Source organism: Dysidea avara, chromosome 11, assembly GCF_963678975.1.
Source record: "Dysidea avara chromosome 11, odDysAvar1.4, whole genome shotgun sequence".
In the NCBI taxonomy this organism is placed as follows: Eukaryota; Metazoa; Porifera; class Demospongiae; order Dictyoceratida; family Dysideidae; genus Dysidea; species Dysidea avara.
This window is the reverse complement of record NC_089282.1, coordinates 525840-542218: the sequence shown is the minus strand read 5'-3', so window position 1 is coordinate 542218 and position 16379 is coordinate 525840. Positions and strand designations below refer to the sequence as shown.

The 16379-nt window shown below is 38.3% G+C and overlaps 3 protein-coding genes across 5 annotated transcripts; 1 reads left to right on the top strand and 2 right to left on the bottom strand.

The window, feature by feature from the left end:
* Positions 1–1570: 1570 nt before the first annotated feature.
* On the bottom strand, positions 1571–7481 carry LOC136238234 (COMM domain-containing protein 4-like). The gene is made up of 8 exons (XM_066028593.1): positions 6974–7481; positions 6801–6872; positions 4885–4950; positions 4442–4481; positions 4269–4388; positions 1917–2059; positions 1754–1868; positions 1571–1695 (listed from the first exon to the last, which is right to left on the bottom strand). The coding sequence occupies exons 1-8, from the start codon at positions 6974–6976 to the stop codon at positions 1649–1651; spliced, it is 606 nt and encodes a 201-aa protein (XP_065884665.1). The 5' UTR covers positions 6977–7481; the 3' UTR covers positions 1571–1648.
* LOC136239218 (ornithine decarboxylase antizyme 1-like) lies at positions 7121–8121 on the top strand (the record flags this gene model as incomplete). The annotated part of the gene is made up of 4 exons (XM_066029947.1): positions 7121–7295; positions 7344–7504; positions 7566–7717; positions 7768–8121. Coding segments are annotated over 4 exons (699 nt in total), but the record flags the coding sequence as incomplete, so codon positions are not given.
* Positions 8122–10052: 1931 nt separating this feature from the next.
* LOC136238226 (uncharacterized) lies at positions 10053–15291 on the bottom strand. 3 transcript variants are annotated; one of them, XM_066028583.1, is made up of 7 exons: positions 15085–15289; positions 14682–15027; positions 14270–14649; positions 13927–14222; positions 13805–13879; positions 10271–10360; positions 10053–10214 (listed from the first exon to the last, which is right to left on the bottom strand). In XM_066028583.1, exons 2-6 carry the CDS (start codon positions 15011–15013, stop codon positions 10289–10291), a joined length of 1155 nt encoding a protein of 384 aa, XP_065884655.1. In that variant the 5' UTR covers positions 15014–15027; positions 15085–15289; the 3' UTR covers positions 10053–10214; positions 10271–10288. The 3 variants fall into 3 exon arrangements, with proteins under 3 accessions (XP_065884655.1, XP_065884654.1, XP_065884656.1); XM_066028582.1 differs by having other exon boundaries at positions 14682–15288; XM_066028584.1 differs by lacking the exons at positions 10053–10214; positions 10271–10360 and adding an exon at positions 10376–13750 and having other exon boundaries at positions 14682–15291.
* Positions 15292–16379: the final 1088 nt, after the last annotated feature.

Sequence of the window (16379 nt, the reverse complement as noted above, 5' to 3'; positions counted from 1 at the left end):
GAGGGGGTGGGGATCAGGGTTTACTGACCTGTATAGCTAAGGGGGTGAAGGTTACAAAGTCCACTAACTTAAAGGGTTACAAAGTGTGCAGAGCTCTAGGATGGTGTGGGGGTTATGTATCACTCTAGCAAGAGTGATAGCTACACACAACAGTTGATCTAGCAACCTTAACGTGTTTGGACTTTGTTATTGAAACCAAGTTTGTCCCTTCACGATTGGCAAAAGCTTAATGTTATCATAACTTCATATTGAATAAATACCTGAAACCACATCACATGGTAGCTTGTAGCTCATTAAATTAATTACCACACCTTCACGATGATGGAGGCTGACTGTGGGGAGGGCAGTGGAGTAGCCAAACCAGCTTGGTATTCACAGCCTAAACACTGCCAGGCAATTCACTCTACTTGAAATATGGTACTGTGTCATGTTACATGCAATTTACGTTGACTTGCATGACCTCCTAAACATTCATGTTGTCAGTCTATTGTACTAGTTATGTTTCATGTAACATACAGGGGAATTGGGACACTGTTCCAGCATGCTACATGTATGTGCCATGAATTCCAACATGTTCCCTGTAACATGAGTGAGGCAATGGTCAAAAAAGCTGGCATGCATGGTGCATTCATGTTACATGCAAAGATGTTGCTATGGTTACTTCTGTTTCTATTGGTTACTCCCATCGTCCATCACTGGTACACACTGCTATGAAGTACCTAAAGCATGTTGGGCAGTTATACACACACACTACCATTGACTCACCAAGTAATCTTACTCATTATATAAAGTTGCAATTTGCATATATAACCTAACGGACAACCGTCAGTTTTCATTATGGGATTCTACATGTAACATGCATATTCCCTGCAACATGACTGTACCATACATGTCACCCTATGTGTAACATGCATGGTGTAGATTACATGCACCTCACACTCATGTACTGCTAAAAATTCATGTAGGTGCCTGTTACATGGACAACATTTGTAGTAGGGTAATCTATCAGCCTAAAACTACAGCAAGCCCTGGTAGTGATAGCCATGAAAGGCTGGCAACACCAATCCCATATCCATGAAGTGTTACAATATGTCCATGAAAGCATTTTGTACACATAAAATGACAATTCATGGATGAGAAAGGGTAGATATGAGGTACTGGAATGACGGAAGATGCAACAATCCATCTGATGTGTTGACAAATCACGGGGATGTTAACTGTATGTTGAAACCAATGAAGTTCTTTCAAAAAAAAAAATCAGTTCTTTGTGAGTTAAGGTTTCAGTTTGTCATTTCATCTGCTTGACTCATATTACTGGCAGTGAGAGGCTGTAACAATGTGTGAAATAACAACCAAATATGTGTATAGCTGAGGAGGTTGGTCATGGAACATTTGTTATCAATGTAATGATGTATGAGTAATGTAATGTAGTGTAGTAGTGTGTGTGTGTGTGTGTGTGTGTGTGTGTGTGTGTGTGTGTGTGTGTGTGTGTGTGTGTGTGTGTGTGTGTGTGTGTGTGTGTGTGTGTGTGTGTGTGTGTGTGTGTGTGTGTGTACGTGTGTGTACAGGGTATTGTGAAGAAAGAAGAGTATACTCAAATTGTACATGTTCACATCAATAATTAAAATATAAAAGAATACTCAAATAGTTACTGGTTACTAACAGTTTCCATGACATTGTAGGCTTGTTTGAGTTCTGTAGGAATAATCCTTATTAATGCACACTCACACATCACCATGACAACTGTCCTTACCAGTCAATAATATCCTAAACTTGTCAGCAGAGCTAGTGAAGGAGACACTGGCCACTTCTCCATTATCAACATCTTCCTTGTTCATCTTCAACTGGACACATGGCTCACCAATATCCTGTAGTATTTCATTATGAGCACACCACCACATCCACCTCTAACTCACTTGTAAATAACTGGAACTGATCACATGATCCACCCTCCATTCAACTCCTTGTAACCGTGACACTCTCAGACTCTGTTGCCGTAGTGACAGTTGTAAGTCAGTCAGGTTGTCACCATATGCTTTACACAAGGAACTGGTGTGCTCTAATTGAAGAAAACTATCAGGTACAGAAGAGGTTGACCAAATTACTTAAATGTACACCACACCTTGAATAGTAGACACACTTGAGTAGGTTTGATATTGTATTACAAGAATATAGTGGGCAAGTTTGAATAGTTGCTGCAGCTTTTGAGTAAGTTAATAAAATGCTGCATTGTGTAAATTGTGTAGCCAAATATGTTCCACAGTGTTAATATTGGAAACCCTCTGTGACAAGAAGAACAATGTCACACTTGCTTCTTAGCTAGGAAATTAGGAGTTTAATTTAGTGTTGCACCCGATATCCAAATTAGCCGATTATTCCGATAACCAATATTAAGCAACAGAATTAGCCGATACCGATAACCGATAACTGATCGCCGATCCGATATACACTAATAACACTAACACTAATCACTATTAAATGGCTCATATTAGTGACATAACCATTGATATACAGCTCATTCTAGGCTAAAATGTAAAGTTAGATGTATACCACAAGTAAAAGTAAAAGTTACTCATGGTAAACAGGTTTTAAGTACATTTTACTACTGCTATACAGTTGAGACAAGTGGCTGGCACTACAAAGAAACCTAAAAAACCTCAGTTTATTGTTGGGCATGGCCTAAACCCTGACAGTTTATTATGGGCATGGCTTGTAGTCACCGCTAAACCATTAACACATAACTTAATTAAAATGCCAAATAACTTATGTCTAGCTTCCCCCAAATCATTATACTACACAGCGCAGTGGAGATTAACATCGGCCTTGATTTAATCAAAACCGATTAATCGGCTAGTAGCCAATATCGCCCGATTATTGAACCGATTATCGGTGCAACACTAGTTTAATTTATTATTGCACTACCTGAGAATTTTAATGAATTTGAATTGAATTTGTTTATAAACTCCTATATTCAGCATAGCAGATATCTCTATAGCAGATATCATGGATAAGGGACAAAAAGAATCTTTGGCTGATTCCGTCCTGATTTACCTTTTACAGTGTTGGGACCAAATTTATTGTCCTTATATTATGAAGGTGTTCTATTGTAACCTTTACTTTAAGAGAGGTATTACTACACATACTGAGCTATTGAGAGGTTGAATACGTCAACTGAACTCTCCTTTGAATCATGAAATGTTCGCTCATGACCAACAGACCTATAGCTTACTATACTTTTGGAGAAGGTAAGACACAGGATCAGAGGAAGAGGATCATGTATCACAGGTGTATACCTGAATGTGTTAGTAGACATGTAATATCAACAGGCCATATGAGAACACAGGACAATTTGGAGTATATAGTCAAATGTCATTCAGTTAATAGCCACCTTGTTTTAGTGGCCAGGTCCTACACAGCTACTAACGTACACTCAATGGCCTCAAGACCACCTCAATAATCTAAGATTTCTTCATTTTAGTGAGTACAATAACTTTTGTGGAAAATCTTGATCACAACAGTTAATTACAGAAGGTGTCCAAAACACAAGGTCATTCATGAAATAAAACAAATATTAATTACTCATTTCCTGATCATGTAGTGATACTATCCCACTGAAAAATAAACTAGAATTACTAAATCCTACTAGAATTACTAAATCCTGGGAATACAAATTAAACCTCCAATAAACAGATCAACATGAAAGACTCACAAAAAGAGGCAAACAGAAGCCATAAACTACAAGTACAGAAGTCAAACATGGTTACATCTTTATGTCTTCTTAATAACACATTGCTTACTGTATTGCTTCAAAGAGTGGTATAGAAACCATTCTACACTCAAAGGATTTCTAATTATCAACACCTCAGCTACAGGGCCAGAGTGGTTAATAACTGCTGTACACATATATACAAGGGGACATAATTTTCTAGGGATTCACAGTAGCTGTCCATGAAAATGTCATTCACAAAAGTTAACAAATATCAAGATCAGCTCTAGTAACCAGTGAAAAATGGGTGATCCATGAAAATCCTGAAATTTGATCATTCGCAAAAATTACGAACCTCGAAAATATGTTTGTATACTACCAGCAAGACTCCAAACACATGGCTGACTCCATAATGTATGGCTGGTGTGGCCTACTTGGCCACACATACAATAAGTCATGTGAAATATGTTTGATTGTGATATTTTATTTTAATATTAGAAGTTCACTTTACTATAATGACTAGTGATGGGGTAACTAGTAGTACTCTTTATACACAACTAACCTTTAGGTAATCCTAGTTGTTGTAGCTCATGTGATAATGACTCACTGTCTACACTGTACTTAGCAGCACTGGTCAAGATGAAGTTGAGGGCTGCTACACTGGCTTTAATGTCCGACTCCTCTATGAGGTCATGTGATCTACTGTCACACACAATATCACCACCACACACTCACCATATTTGGCATCAGCCGTTAATTTAGCAACTTTCTGATACTATAAGGAGTAACAGTCATGACAAATTATACGGAGCATAAACAAACTAGTGAGGGTCACTACAACCAGTTATAGTAAACAAAGAGAAATATCTTAGTGGTCACCTCTTTAATATAGAGCCTTTACAACTTGCAATGTCAGCATACACTCAAAGCAAAAAGTATGACAGGAGGATGTAAGTGTTCTTTTTTTTTTCTTCATGAAACTGACATGCTTGCAAAAACATTTCATAGTAGGCTGGATCAAGTACAGGTGCATGAGAGGTAAGCAGGTTGTTATGAAATACTCTCTTTACAGATGCAAGTTGTTACAATTCACCTACAGTATAAGGTCACTACATTTTAGAATGCTCAACACTAAGAGGTGACCTTGACCTTTACTATCTTGTTTTCACCACACTTACATCAATTTCATTCCCTAAGATGTCCTTGATGACTTGAACACTTAACAGTTTCATCTTCACTGATGTCTACAGGAACAACCATCACAATAACTTGAGTGTAGTTCACTTTGTGTAGTTTAACTGTATAGAGTGACATGTGTGCATACACTGAAGTGTTGGGCCTGGAATAGCTGCTAGATAGTCATAATCCTGGCCCTACTAATTCAATGAGTCCCCAGTGCATCAATTAGCTCAGCCACACACACACACACACGTGTGTGTGTGTGTGTGTGTGTAGTGTGTGCATACATGTGTTGTGTGTGTGTGTGTGTGTGTGTGTGTGTGTGTGTGTGTGTGTGTGTGTGTGTGTGTGTGTGTGTGTGTGTGTGTGTGTTCCAATACTGTGATGTAAGAGATGGCTTAGCAGTACAGATGCAAAGGTCCAAATCAACAAGATCCAGAACCAATGTGCCCTGCTTCAAGGACCTCTTGACCAAGACAGACAAGCGTGTTGTCTGCACTCAACAAAGAGACCCAGTGATGTAATCATAATTACCCACGATAACATAAAGGACCAGAACACTGGAACATCTTACATAACCCAATACAGTATAACCCAATACAGTATAACCCAACACAGTATAACCCAACACAGTATAACCCAACACAGTATAACCCAATACAGTATAACCCAACACAGTATAACCCAATACAGTATAACCCAACACAGTATAACCCAATACAGTATAACCCAATACAGTATAACCCAACACAGTATAACCCAACACAGTATAACCCAATACAGTATAACCCAACACAGTATAACCCAACACAGTATAACCCAACACAGTATAACCCAATACAGTATAACCCAACACAGTATAACCCAACACAGTATAACCCAATACAGTATAACCCAACACAGTATAACCCAACACAGTATAACCCAATACAGTATAACCCAACACAGTATAACCCAATACAGTATAACCCAACACAGTATAACCCAACACAGTATAACCCAATACAGTATAACCCAACACAGTATAACCCAATACAGTATAACCCAATACAGTATAACCCAACACAGTATAACCCAACACAGTATAACCCAATACAGTATAACCCAACACAGTATAACCCAATACAGTATAACCCAATACAGTATAACCCAACACAGTATAACCCAACACAGTATAACCCAACACAGTATAACCCAATACAGTATAACCCAACACAGTATAACCCAATACAGTATAACCCAATACAGTATAACCCAATACAGTATAACCCAACACAGTATAACCCAACACAGTATAACCCAGTAGCAAGAGTCTTGCTGCTATACTATGCCAGTAGTGTAAGGAGAATTTTCTGTCTAATAATCATTGCATGTATCAAATATCTTCCAGCAGATCAAAAAATATGCAAAAACACAACATGCCAACTTCGATGACGATTTGTAAGTGGAAAAGCTATTGAGTTGAAAATTTGAGCAATAATGCAACAAGCATGAGATTTGGATAAAGTTATCTATTTTTGGAAGATTCTTTTTACAAAGCTCAAGATATTTGACTGAGGAAGAAAGACGGGAATGCAATACCTCTTTTGCTACAGTGTACTGTTGATTTCAGTTCCGTCTGCTCTGCAAGTTATTCTGTGATGATTAGAACAACCCATATCACGCTTTATGTAATGGTCACTACCACTCACAGAGGTGAAACTGAAGAAAGGTACGAATTTCACCTAACCTATAACATGAACTTGTAACAGACGAACTGAAATCAGCAGTAGCTACTAGCTATACACCACGTAAACAGTTCATATGGTGGTGGGGAGTAAATTATGCCAAATCACTACTACAAATCAGTGCTGACCCAAATATTAGAATCTGTATTAAAGTTAACTAGCTAACAATATTGCAATATCACACTCACAATTTTGGATAGGATGCTTATCTCCGCCAGCACCCAGTCCGGGCAATCTAAGTCTCCACAGAAACGGAATTTCTGCAAAGAGCATGGTGCACAGAAACATTAGAATACATTAAAACTAATACGATGTATTACCACACGACATAGTCGCACAATATTTACACCAAGGAAGTTACCATATCTTAGGACGATTCTAAAGCAGGAGGTAAGATCACAACTTTTTGAGTTGATAATATCCGGTAGAATCCGGTGATGCTGCTTTGTTTATAAAAGCACGCGCAATATTTGTCACCGGAGGGCACAGGCTCGAACGCGTGAAGTAGTCAACGAGGTTGTTGGGTTGCAGTTTTAGTGAAGATATTTCGTTTAGTTGGCCGTTAGTGCTAACTGTTTCGCTGCGGAGGCAGCTACGTGTCAAAATCCCGCCACAAAAGGAGAACAAGTCGTCGAAGCAGAACCGCTCGCCGGGGTTCTCTGCCAAACCGAGTTTCACTTCTCGTTAGTGAGTAAAAACTGTGTTCGTAGTTTATTATCATGTTGCTACAGGGGAAAAAGACACTAGACAATTTGTATCGACTTCTGGCGACTGTGTATGGCGAAGTGTTCCTGACATCCCTCACGCGAATAATGGCGGCATCATCTCCTTCGAGTGTCCCGGTGACGAGGGAGGAGATGATGATGATAATATAGCCTACCAGAGGATTAGTGTGAGTTTGTGTAATGTGATGCTATTGACTTGTAGGTCATCATAACATTCCATGTTTGTAGGAGTCGGTAGTAAGTGAAGGTGATAGCAGCTCCATTGTCACTCATACTGAATCAGTCTGTAACGCCTCCTTCACCATCAAGGCTCTGCTAGTAGGACAGAAGATGTTTATTGGGAGTAATGGAACAGTGAACTGCCAGTCTAGTAGGAAGTGGTAAGTGTTTGTTACGGCCATGTCATCTCAACTCATTGACCATATTACAGTTTTATGTCACTACTGGAGAGAGCTGAAGAAGAGTTTGAGTGTCAGTATGTGTTTGTCTTCTTCCCAAAGTCACTATCCAAGTCCCTGTTAGCAGATAGAGTCAAGAGTTACCGGTTCTTTGGTTTTGAGCTATTACCACCCACTAATCCTCTGGTACCAGTCAATTGTGACAAGCAATACCTGTTCATGGCTTATAAACTGGACGATTAACCCCACCCCCTCAGGGTGGTACACGTCTTGTAATCCCCAACCCTCTGTAGGGTGTACACATTGTAACTAACAATGATTGTCACATATTGGCATTTTAAATGATTTCGTATAATGTGATTTAGTGGTAGTGAAGTTTATGTTAAGTTATGTGCAGCATTCAAGGGTAAAGTCAAGAATGCTTCACCCTTGGTGATGTTATATGGGTGGGCATTAAAGGATAGATGTAGCTCTTAATAAAAATCAACAGTGGTTTAAGCATGCCAAGAGTAAAGTCTGTCATCAATCATTTTGCAGAACAGGACACTTCAGGTGTTTCAGTGATGCAACATATGGATCATGTGATCAATTAGAAAGATGTACAATGGTTCTAATAGATTTTGCACAGCAACAAGACATCACATATGGTAATTATATTTTAAGCTTCAAAAATGAATTGATTTGGTTGGACGAGATCTTGTGCACATGATTCTGCTTGTTTTTGTTGTGTAAGGTCTCTTAGAACCACAAGATACTCTTAATAGAGCATTGCTAAAACTCCTCCACTCAATTTGGCCTGTTCCATTGAGTGATGTAGATATTATTTGCCATTTTGTCACACTCCTCAAGTTTTATGGCAACAACTAGTTAACTTGCTCAATGTAGTGGTATGATTGGTGTAGTATAGTAGTATTAGTAGCAAGTTGGTGTGTTATCACTCATCCCTTCAGATTAAGGTTGCCTCAACTATCTTGCATATTTTTATCTTCTGTTGTAAATTTCCAGCTTCTTCAGGATGTCGGCCTTGCATGTCTCTTGGTTCCATACTAGTAGTGGAAGATCTATCTCTGAGCTCACCAGACTTGCTTCTTGTACTTTGTCACTTTCTGTATTGGTAATGATTTCTCTCTAGCATGTGGATTGTTGAGGATATTTAGAGCCAAATAATTATTAGCGGTAAATCCTTAAAATTCATATACCATACAATGGCAGGTTTATGGGATGCATAAGCATCCTAGCCTCCCTCCAAAATTTTACTATGTGCTAGCTAGAAAGATAGGAGAAGCTACAATATAGGTGCAATTACATGTAAAGAGTGAGAAAAGAAAAGTTAATCTATACTAGGACTTTAAAAAGCTGCTAAATATCGAACTACCAGCTTGAAAGCTATGCATGGTTTCCACCAGCGTTGAAACCGGGTCAGGTCATCCAGGTCTGACCCGGATTGGATCATGTGAGAAACGAAATTATTCATTTGTATAGCTACAATCATGAATATATATAGCTAGTTATAGCCATATGTGAAACGTGTAATCCTGGCTAATCACTATCTAGCTAAAACAATTCAAACATTTAGCTAGATGCAATTCATGAGTGCTGCTTATCGCAAGCAAGAACAAGAGAAGCACCATGTATATGAGGAAATGGTTTGAAAGGTGGAGCATGGCTGTTTCACTCCATAACATCTGATGGAATGGGAAAAGCTGCCACTGTCTCTCTACCCGATGGAACATCCCTTACCCTTCAGTCATGGATTAGCTACATTGTATACTTTGAATTTTACACTGCTTAAGTCTTCCATCATGTGTATTGTGTACTCATGGCTCCAGCTCAAGCTCTGGACACCCTGTATTCCTTTTCACTTCACTTCTGTAGGTTCTGTTTTTTTTTTGGTTCCGTAGGTGTAGGTATAGGCTAAACCATTTTATTAGCATAGGGTTAAAGTGTGGTGGTTGGGCATGCCATTAAGGCCAATTCTTCTATTATTAAAAAAGAAATATATATATATATATATGCATGGGTTAAAGGTTAACAAACTAGTAAAAGGGTTTAAAAACATATAAATTTTAAGTAGCATGCGTTAGGGATCAAAAATAAAAAAAAGTAGTGAAACAAGGGAATAGTAAAAAGTAATAAGGTTCTACCTGCAGATATACTAATGGACATATAATCCCTAATTCAGACATGGTTTATAGGATATATCTAAAGGTATAGGTGACAACCTCTCTTGTTTCACTACTTTTTGCTATTCATTTGTTTCACTACTTTTTTTTATTTTTGATCACATTAAAATTTCTAATTTTCCTTCTACCTGTAATCAAATTCAAAGGTACTAGTATAAGAGACATTATCATTGACATTACAAACAATTATAATTATATAATAAAGTAAGCCAACAAGCAAGAAAGCAAAACCACAAATAGACTGACAAAGATCATTAAATTGTACCATGTCCATCTTGTAGCTAGTTGATGAGCACCTAATAAAAAACATGAACACATCACAACTGCACAAACTATCTACAGATATAGTCACCTTTGTCTCTATGATCAGTCACATTATAATTCTGACTGGCATGAACTTGTGGTCGATGATCACCTTGTTGTTGATGATCACCTTGATCACCTAGCAGAATACAAAGAAACATAATTATTATACTAATAGATGTCAGTGATGTTAGCTTGTACCACTTCTGGTTGCATGTGCTGATTGTGTAGTCATACATAACAGCTAAGTGATTAATGGTGACTGATATTATTGATAGCTTCAACCACAAAACATTACTACTTATTTTAAGCTATAGATATAGCAAAAAGTAATCATCTCAGAGTATTTTCCAGTGCTATAAAGCCACCATTAGCTATCACTGGTATTCTAATGTTTAAATTTGTCCAGTTTTAGAACAGTGGACACAGGTGGGTTATTTCCAGGGACTGTTCTAGAAAATTTGCTAACTAGCTTCCAACTATAAAGTAGAAGAGCACCATATGAGGTCATAGCCATGATCACCCTGTACTGACATAGTGGAAGATTGGCTCTGATCAGTAGGATGGTAAATAAGCTAGCACAGGGTAAATATCATTCCACAACATTGTTTCAGTTGAAATTCACCATTCCAAGTCTTTGCACAGAAACAGAGTTTAGACTAAGTCTTAACAAAACACTAAAACGGTAATTATTTTAGAGGCAGTGCAGAATGCTGGAGAAACAATTATTTCATGACAAAGGTGAAGTAATGATTAGCCACTAGAAGTTTGTGTAATAAGTGAGTTCATGCATGGTTATACTTTGACTGTTCTATTAGAGTAGCTATATCAATCTTATTCGAGTGATTTCAATAAGCTGACTGCTTTCTGGAAACCATGCAGTGAGAACTGTGCCTGGTGGATAGAGTAACTAATGGTCAGAAGTTACATGGATCCCTCCTTAATTAATTGTGATTTTCCTCCATATTTTCATGCAGACCATATACATAACATGACCTAGCTGTTAACTGTAGTTACTGTACATGTACTAGGATTATGGATTAGTTGTTTGACTGTCCATGAAAGTTATGATTGTCAGGTTATCTGTTTGGCTCTATGCTATAGCAATCTGAGTGAAAAATGAGTGATCCTTGAAAATAGGACTGCAAAAATCCTAAAATTTGTTAATCTGTGAAAATCATGTACTTTTATAATTTGGTGTATGATATATTGATAGTGGATGTCTTGATGTTCATGTTTGATCCCCAAATGTTTGGTGGTGGTGGTGGTGGTGGTATAGTATGTTTACGTTGAACTGAATCCTTAAAAACATTTAATAACTCATGGATGCAATTACACACGATCTTGAAATTTGGCTCATTTGTAATACTGCTTGACCCGCTAAAAATATTTCAAAATCTTTTTGTTCAAATGTCTGACATAATATTTACGGTCAATCAAAATTTTCACAATACATTTCCTATGAGGAAGCCATATAAGTACAGTGTCCATTACAGCCCTTTCCCGAACTTGTAATGGAGCCAAACCGTACGTGTCTGTTGTTGACACCTTTGCTGTTACCAATAATCATCTGGTTGGCTGAAATGTTAATTCTGTTGAGAAAAATCCACTTTTAATTTTTAGTTGTTTTTCAGGATTCAGCTCAACGTAAACATACTATAGTAGTAGTGAAGGATGATATTTTCTCAATATGCTGGTTAACAGCCAGGGAATGGTTAATTGGAATTTTATGTGGGTTGATAGTATAGCAGTCAACAGCTGCTACACTGGCATAGTCTGGCAGTGTCCACCCCTTCCTCTCTATGTAAAGGAGCATGCACTGCCAGACTATAGTATTTTGGTATTGAGTAATCTCCAGTCCAAGTTTTACATTTGTGGGCTGAAGTTGGTCTCTTCTTGACCTGTGCCAGCATTGTTATCTCACCATTGGACCAAACAACCTGTATGCCATGGATACTAAAAACTAGAGTGAGGGTGGTACAGCCTCAAATGTTGTCACAGTATAATATAGCTAGTCTGTCATGTTTCAAAATATTGCTAGAATTAACATAGCAGTAGTAAACAGAATTAAAACACCTTATAAAGTGATAGATAATGCATGGAAAGTGTACTTTTAGCCATTAGTTGGTGTTTACCTGTACATGATTGCAGTATAGTGGACACGCCCATTTGCATTCGATCGATCGCGTCATTCAATATTGTTGCTATGGCTATGCACTTTCCAAATACTTACAAACTTATTAAATAGGTTTAGAAAGATAAAACTTAAGAAGGATTTGCATAAATACAAGAAAACCTGTAACTTGAAAGCTAACAACGAAGCTTCGAATGTTCGAACATTTCATTAGCGAATATTCGAAGGTAAATTTCAATATTCGTCCCAGCCCTACTACCAACCCTGTATAGCTACTACTCTGGGATTAATTTTTAAACAACAAAATTAAAAGCAGTAGTAGTCCAGTCTGACCCACTGTTGTACCTTCCCTGTAATATTACATATAAAGGCTGTTGATCACTTGTAAATTATTACTGAATGTTTCACACAATAGTGTCATGTTAATTACATATACACATTGTCTTCAGAGTTAACCATGAGCACAAACATAGATCAAGGTACTCAAAGAGTAATAGTCATTCTATTCTAATAATAAAACAGTCAACTCTCAAGCATATGCCAATTAATGCCTGCCATACCTCATAATTAGTGTTTATATATAATCAATGTTCCTACTGTGAATAAGAATAAAAGTTAGAAAATTTCACTAGCAGGATTTGAACCCATGACCTGGCCACAACTCATGTTTGCAAGTTGTACCAGCTCAACACTTCCAGTAATTTGGCAACAAACTGAACACAAAACAAGTCATGTCTTCAATGTGTTGTAGGACACAAACATATACAGCTGCTAGAAATGTTATAGCAGTGAGGTAGGACATGAACAGTTGTGTGTCACTTACTTCAGCTGTATATTTCTATGTGGTATTTCTCAGTGTACGAAACAAATGAGCAATGCATGCCGGGGGATTTGTTAGATAAGGTAATTTGCAATATTTATATCAATAACTACACTGAATTCGTTCATTAACAGCTGCATGTATAAGCATTAAGGCCAGTTGCTAGATGAATAATGACCACAGTACTGTTACTGTAATAATAGTGGTGTGGCCTAAATTGTATCACATAGACAATAAGGCACCCACAAATATTTTGATGCATGCTCCTGCCAAGACTTTTCTGTAATACTCCATGTTTAAGAGACTGGTAGACTTGTAGCACAGTATCTAAGTATCTAAGTCCTCTAACCTATTTCATGCAGTACAGACTAGTGCTTAGCATAGTTTACAAGAAGTTTTGGTAAGTTTGAGTGTAAGTTTTACTAAAGAAAGCAGCAGACTTGCACACGTAATTGTATGCCTTTTCGTACTGTTAGTCTACTACATACTAGTCAAGTTAACTGTAGTTGGGGAAATGTTGGGTGGACCATGGCCTACTCGGCCTCCCCTCCAGAGCTGGCCTTATCACAAAACTACTAACAGATCATCATAACATATAACCAACTAGTATTAGTACACAAGATGGTTACCTTTGTCTTCATCATGTCCTGTTGTAACAATAGACACTTTAGATGTGTCTTGTGTAGCTGACGATTGATGGTCACCTAAAGGAACACATCACAACTATACATTATACAGTTTGTTGCTATACCAGTTGTAGTTTGTGATAGTTCTTGGCTAGTTCATCACAAGACACACCTCCATGTTCCTCCATGATCAATAATAACATGTCAAAACTTTTGGTCTGACCAGCTTTGAGGGAGCTAGCTATCTTCCTAAGAACCAGAGAAGATCCTTCTGATGATCTAGTCATTTGTTGGATAACCTCCTCATCTTCAAAACTTATCACTCCTACACTGATCAAATGACTGGTGATGTTCTTGATGGGTAGGACACTAGTTAAACTAGCATAATATTTAGTGAACACTTCCAACTTCCTGTCAGCTCCTATAAACACTTACACTATACAATCAGTAATGAGATTATTATCTCACCTGGTAGAGTAGTAGGATCATGTGATCCATGAGGTAACAGGTCACCATAGTAACCAATTAGTGGACAAGGTTTACCAGATGCAGTACAGAAGATGGTGTTACCACTACACACCTCATCAAGAGTGATATGGAGGGTAGGACAGTTTGGACAGGGAACCAATAAGACTGGCCTCTTCTTCACTGCTGGCATGAACACCTTCATGATGTCATCCAGTAATCTAGTGATATCATCAATCAGTTCCCTCCTCTCTTCACCACTCTTCACATCATCTCTCACTGGCATAGTGATCGTCAACTGGATACTCTTCTTCTCCTCACATCGGCTGATGTAGTATACCTGATCTGCTCCCAATTGTAGCCCCACCTTGCCATGTCTCATCCTACAATCAACCACTCAATACACCACACTCACCACAACGGTCGACTATTCCTCTCCACATTATGACAGATACAATCAGCTATCAACTGGTTGAGGAGACTGGTTGGGATAAAGCCACTGACAAACTTGAAATAGATGATTCTCTCCTGTTTGGTGTTAGGGGGATTCCTCCCATCATCACGAGGAACAAGAGAAGGAACGATGAAAGTGTCACCACTATCTGGTAGTGATGGATAACCCTCTTCACTGAACCAAGCTTCTCTAGTGATGCGAGCTACCAGGTGGAAACACAGCAGAATATCCACCACTTGTTCCTTGCTAACCTTTTCTACACTGGGGTAGTCTGAGTGGAACTTGTCCAACATGTGCTGGAGAAGGCCTTCACGAAGAATACCATATTTGGTAAGCCGTTTCCAAGCTTCGTCAAATCCTTTACCTCTTTTGTAAGAATGAGCAGTGATGATGTAGCTGAAGAGCCTAGCTAACCATAGTGGGGACAAGATCACCAGATCCTTCAAAGACTCAATCTGGCTGAAGTACAAGATGACACGTTTGTCACGGAAGTACCGTATATGACCGTATTAAAGCCGGGCTCAAATATACGCAGGGGCTCAAATATACGCAGGGGCTCAAATATACGCCGGGTACAGCTAGGGGACTGTCATAATAAACGCCGGGGTGCTAATGATATGCACTGAAAGGGGTTCTAAACTCGTGTCAGCTGCTAACTATACAGTGATGTCTCGTCACCAGTCTTGTGATGTCTTGTCTTGTTCGACTATGCCTTCTCTTCTGGTGATGGCTATTTCTTGCAGTTGATGATTTTGCCAGAGCAGTTGATAACAAAGTTCAGGTTGATGTGGCTATCTTAGATTTTGCTAAAGCTTTTGATAAAGTTGCCCATGCTAGGCTAGCTCACAAGCTGAATTTCTATGGTATAAGAGGTGAATTGTTACAGTGGCTACAATCGTTTCTTATAAATCGTACACAAAAAGTAATCATTGATGGTAGGCAGTCTTCGCCTTGCAGTGTAACATCAGGTGTACCACAAGGATCAGTGCTCGGTCCAGTGTTGTTTCTGATATATATAAATGATATTGTAACTAACATCCACAGTCAGTTGAGACTTTTTGCAGATGATTGTTTAGTTTATCGTCCTATCTACTCACCCGAAGATCATAAGATACTCCAAAGTGATCTTGACACATTATCATCATGGGCTGATATTTGGCAAATGGAATTTAATGTTTCAAAATGTTGCATCATGCAGATATCTACACTACATTCTGCTAGTGAGTTCTCCTATACAATGTACAAAATCCCCTTAGAAGTTGTTGAGAGACATCACTATTTGGGAGTACTTTTAGATAACAAGTTGTCATGGACCCCTCACATAACTTCAGTGTGCAATAAAGCAAATATTCTACTGGGATTTTTGTGAAGAACTCTCCACCATTGTCCACCTCACTTAAAAGAACATGCATATAAACAGATTGTCTTGCCATCTATTGAATACTGCTCTTCTATCTGGGATCCACATCAACAATCACTCATTCACAAGTTAGAGATGATACAACATCGTGCTGCACGTTTCGTGTTAAATAGACCTTGGAGAAGGAATCATAGGGACAGTATAACTGAAATGTTAGTGGAATTAAAATGGCCAACACTGGAAGATCGTAGGAAACAGGCACGTCTGATGCTGTTGTTTAAGTTTGTAAACAAATTAAT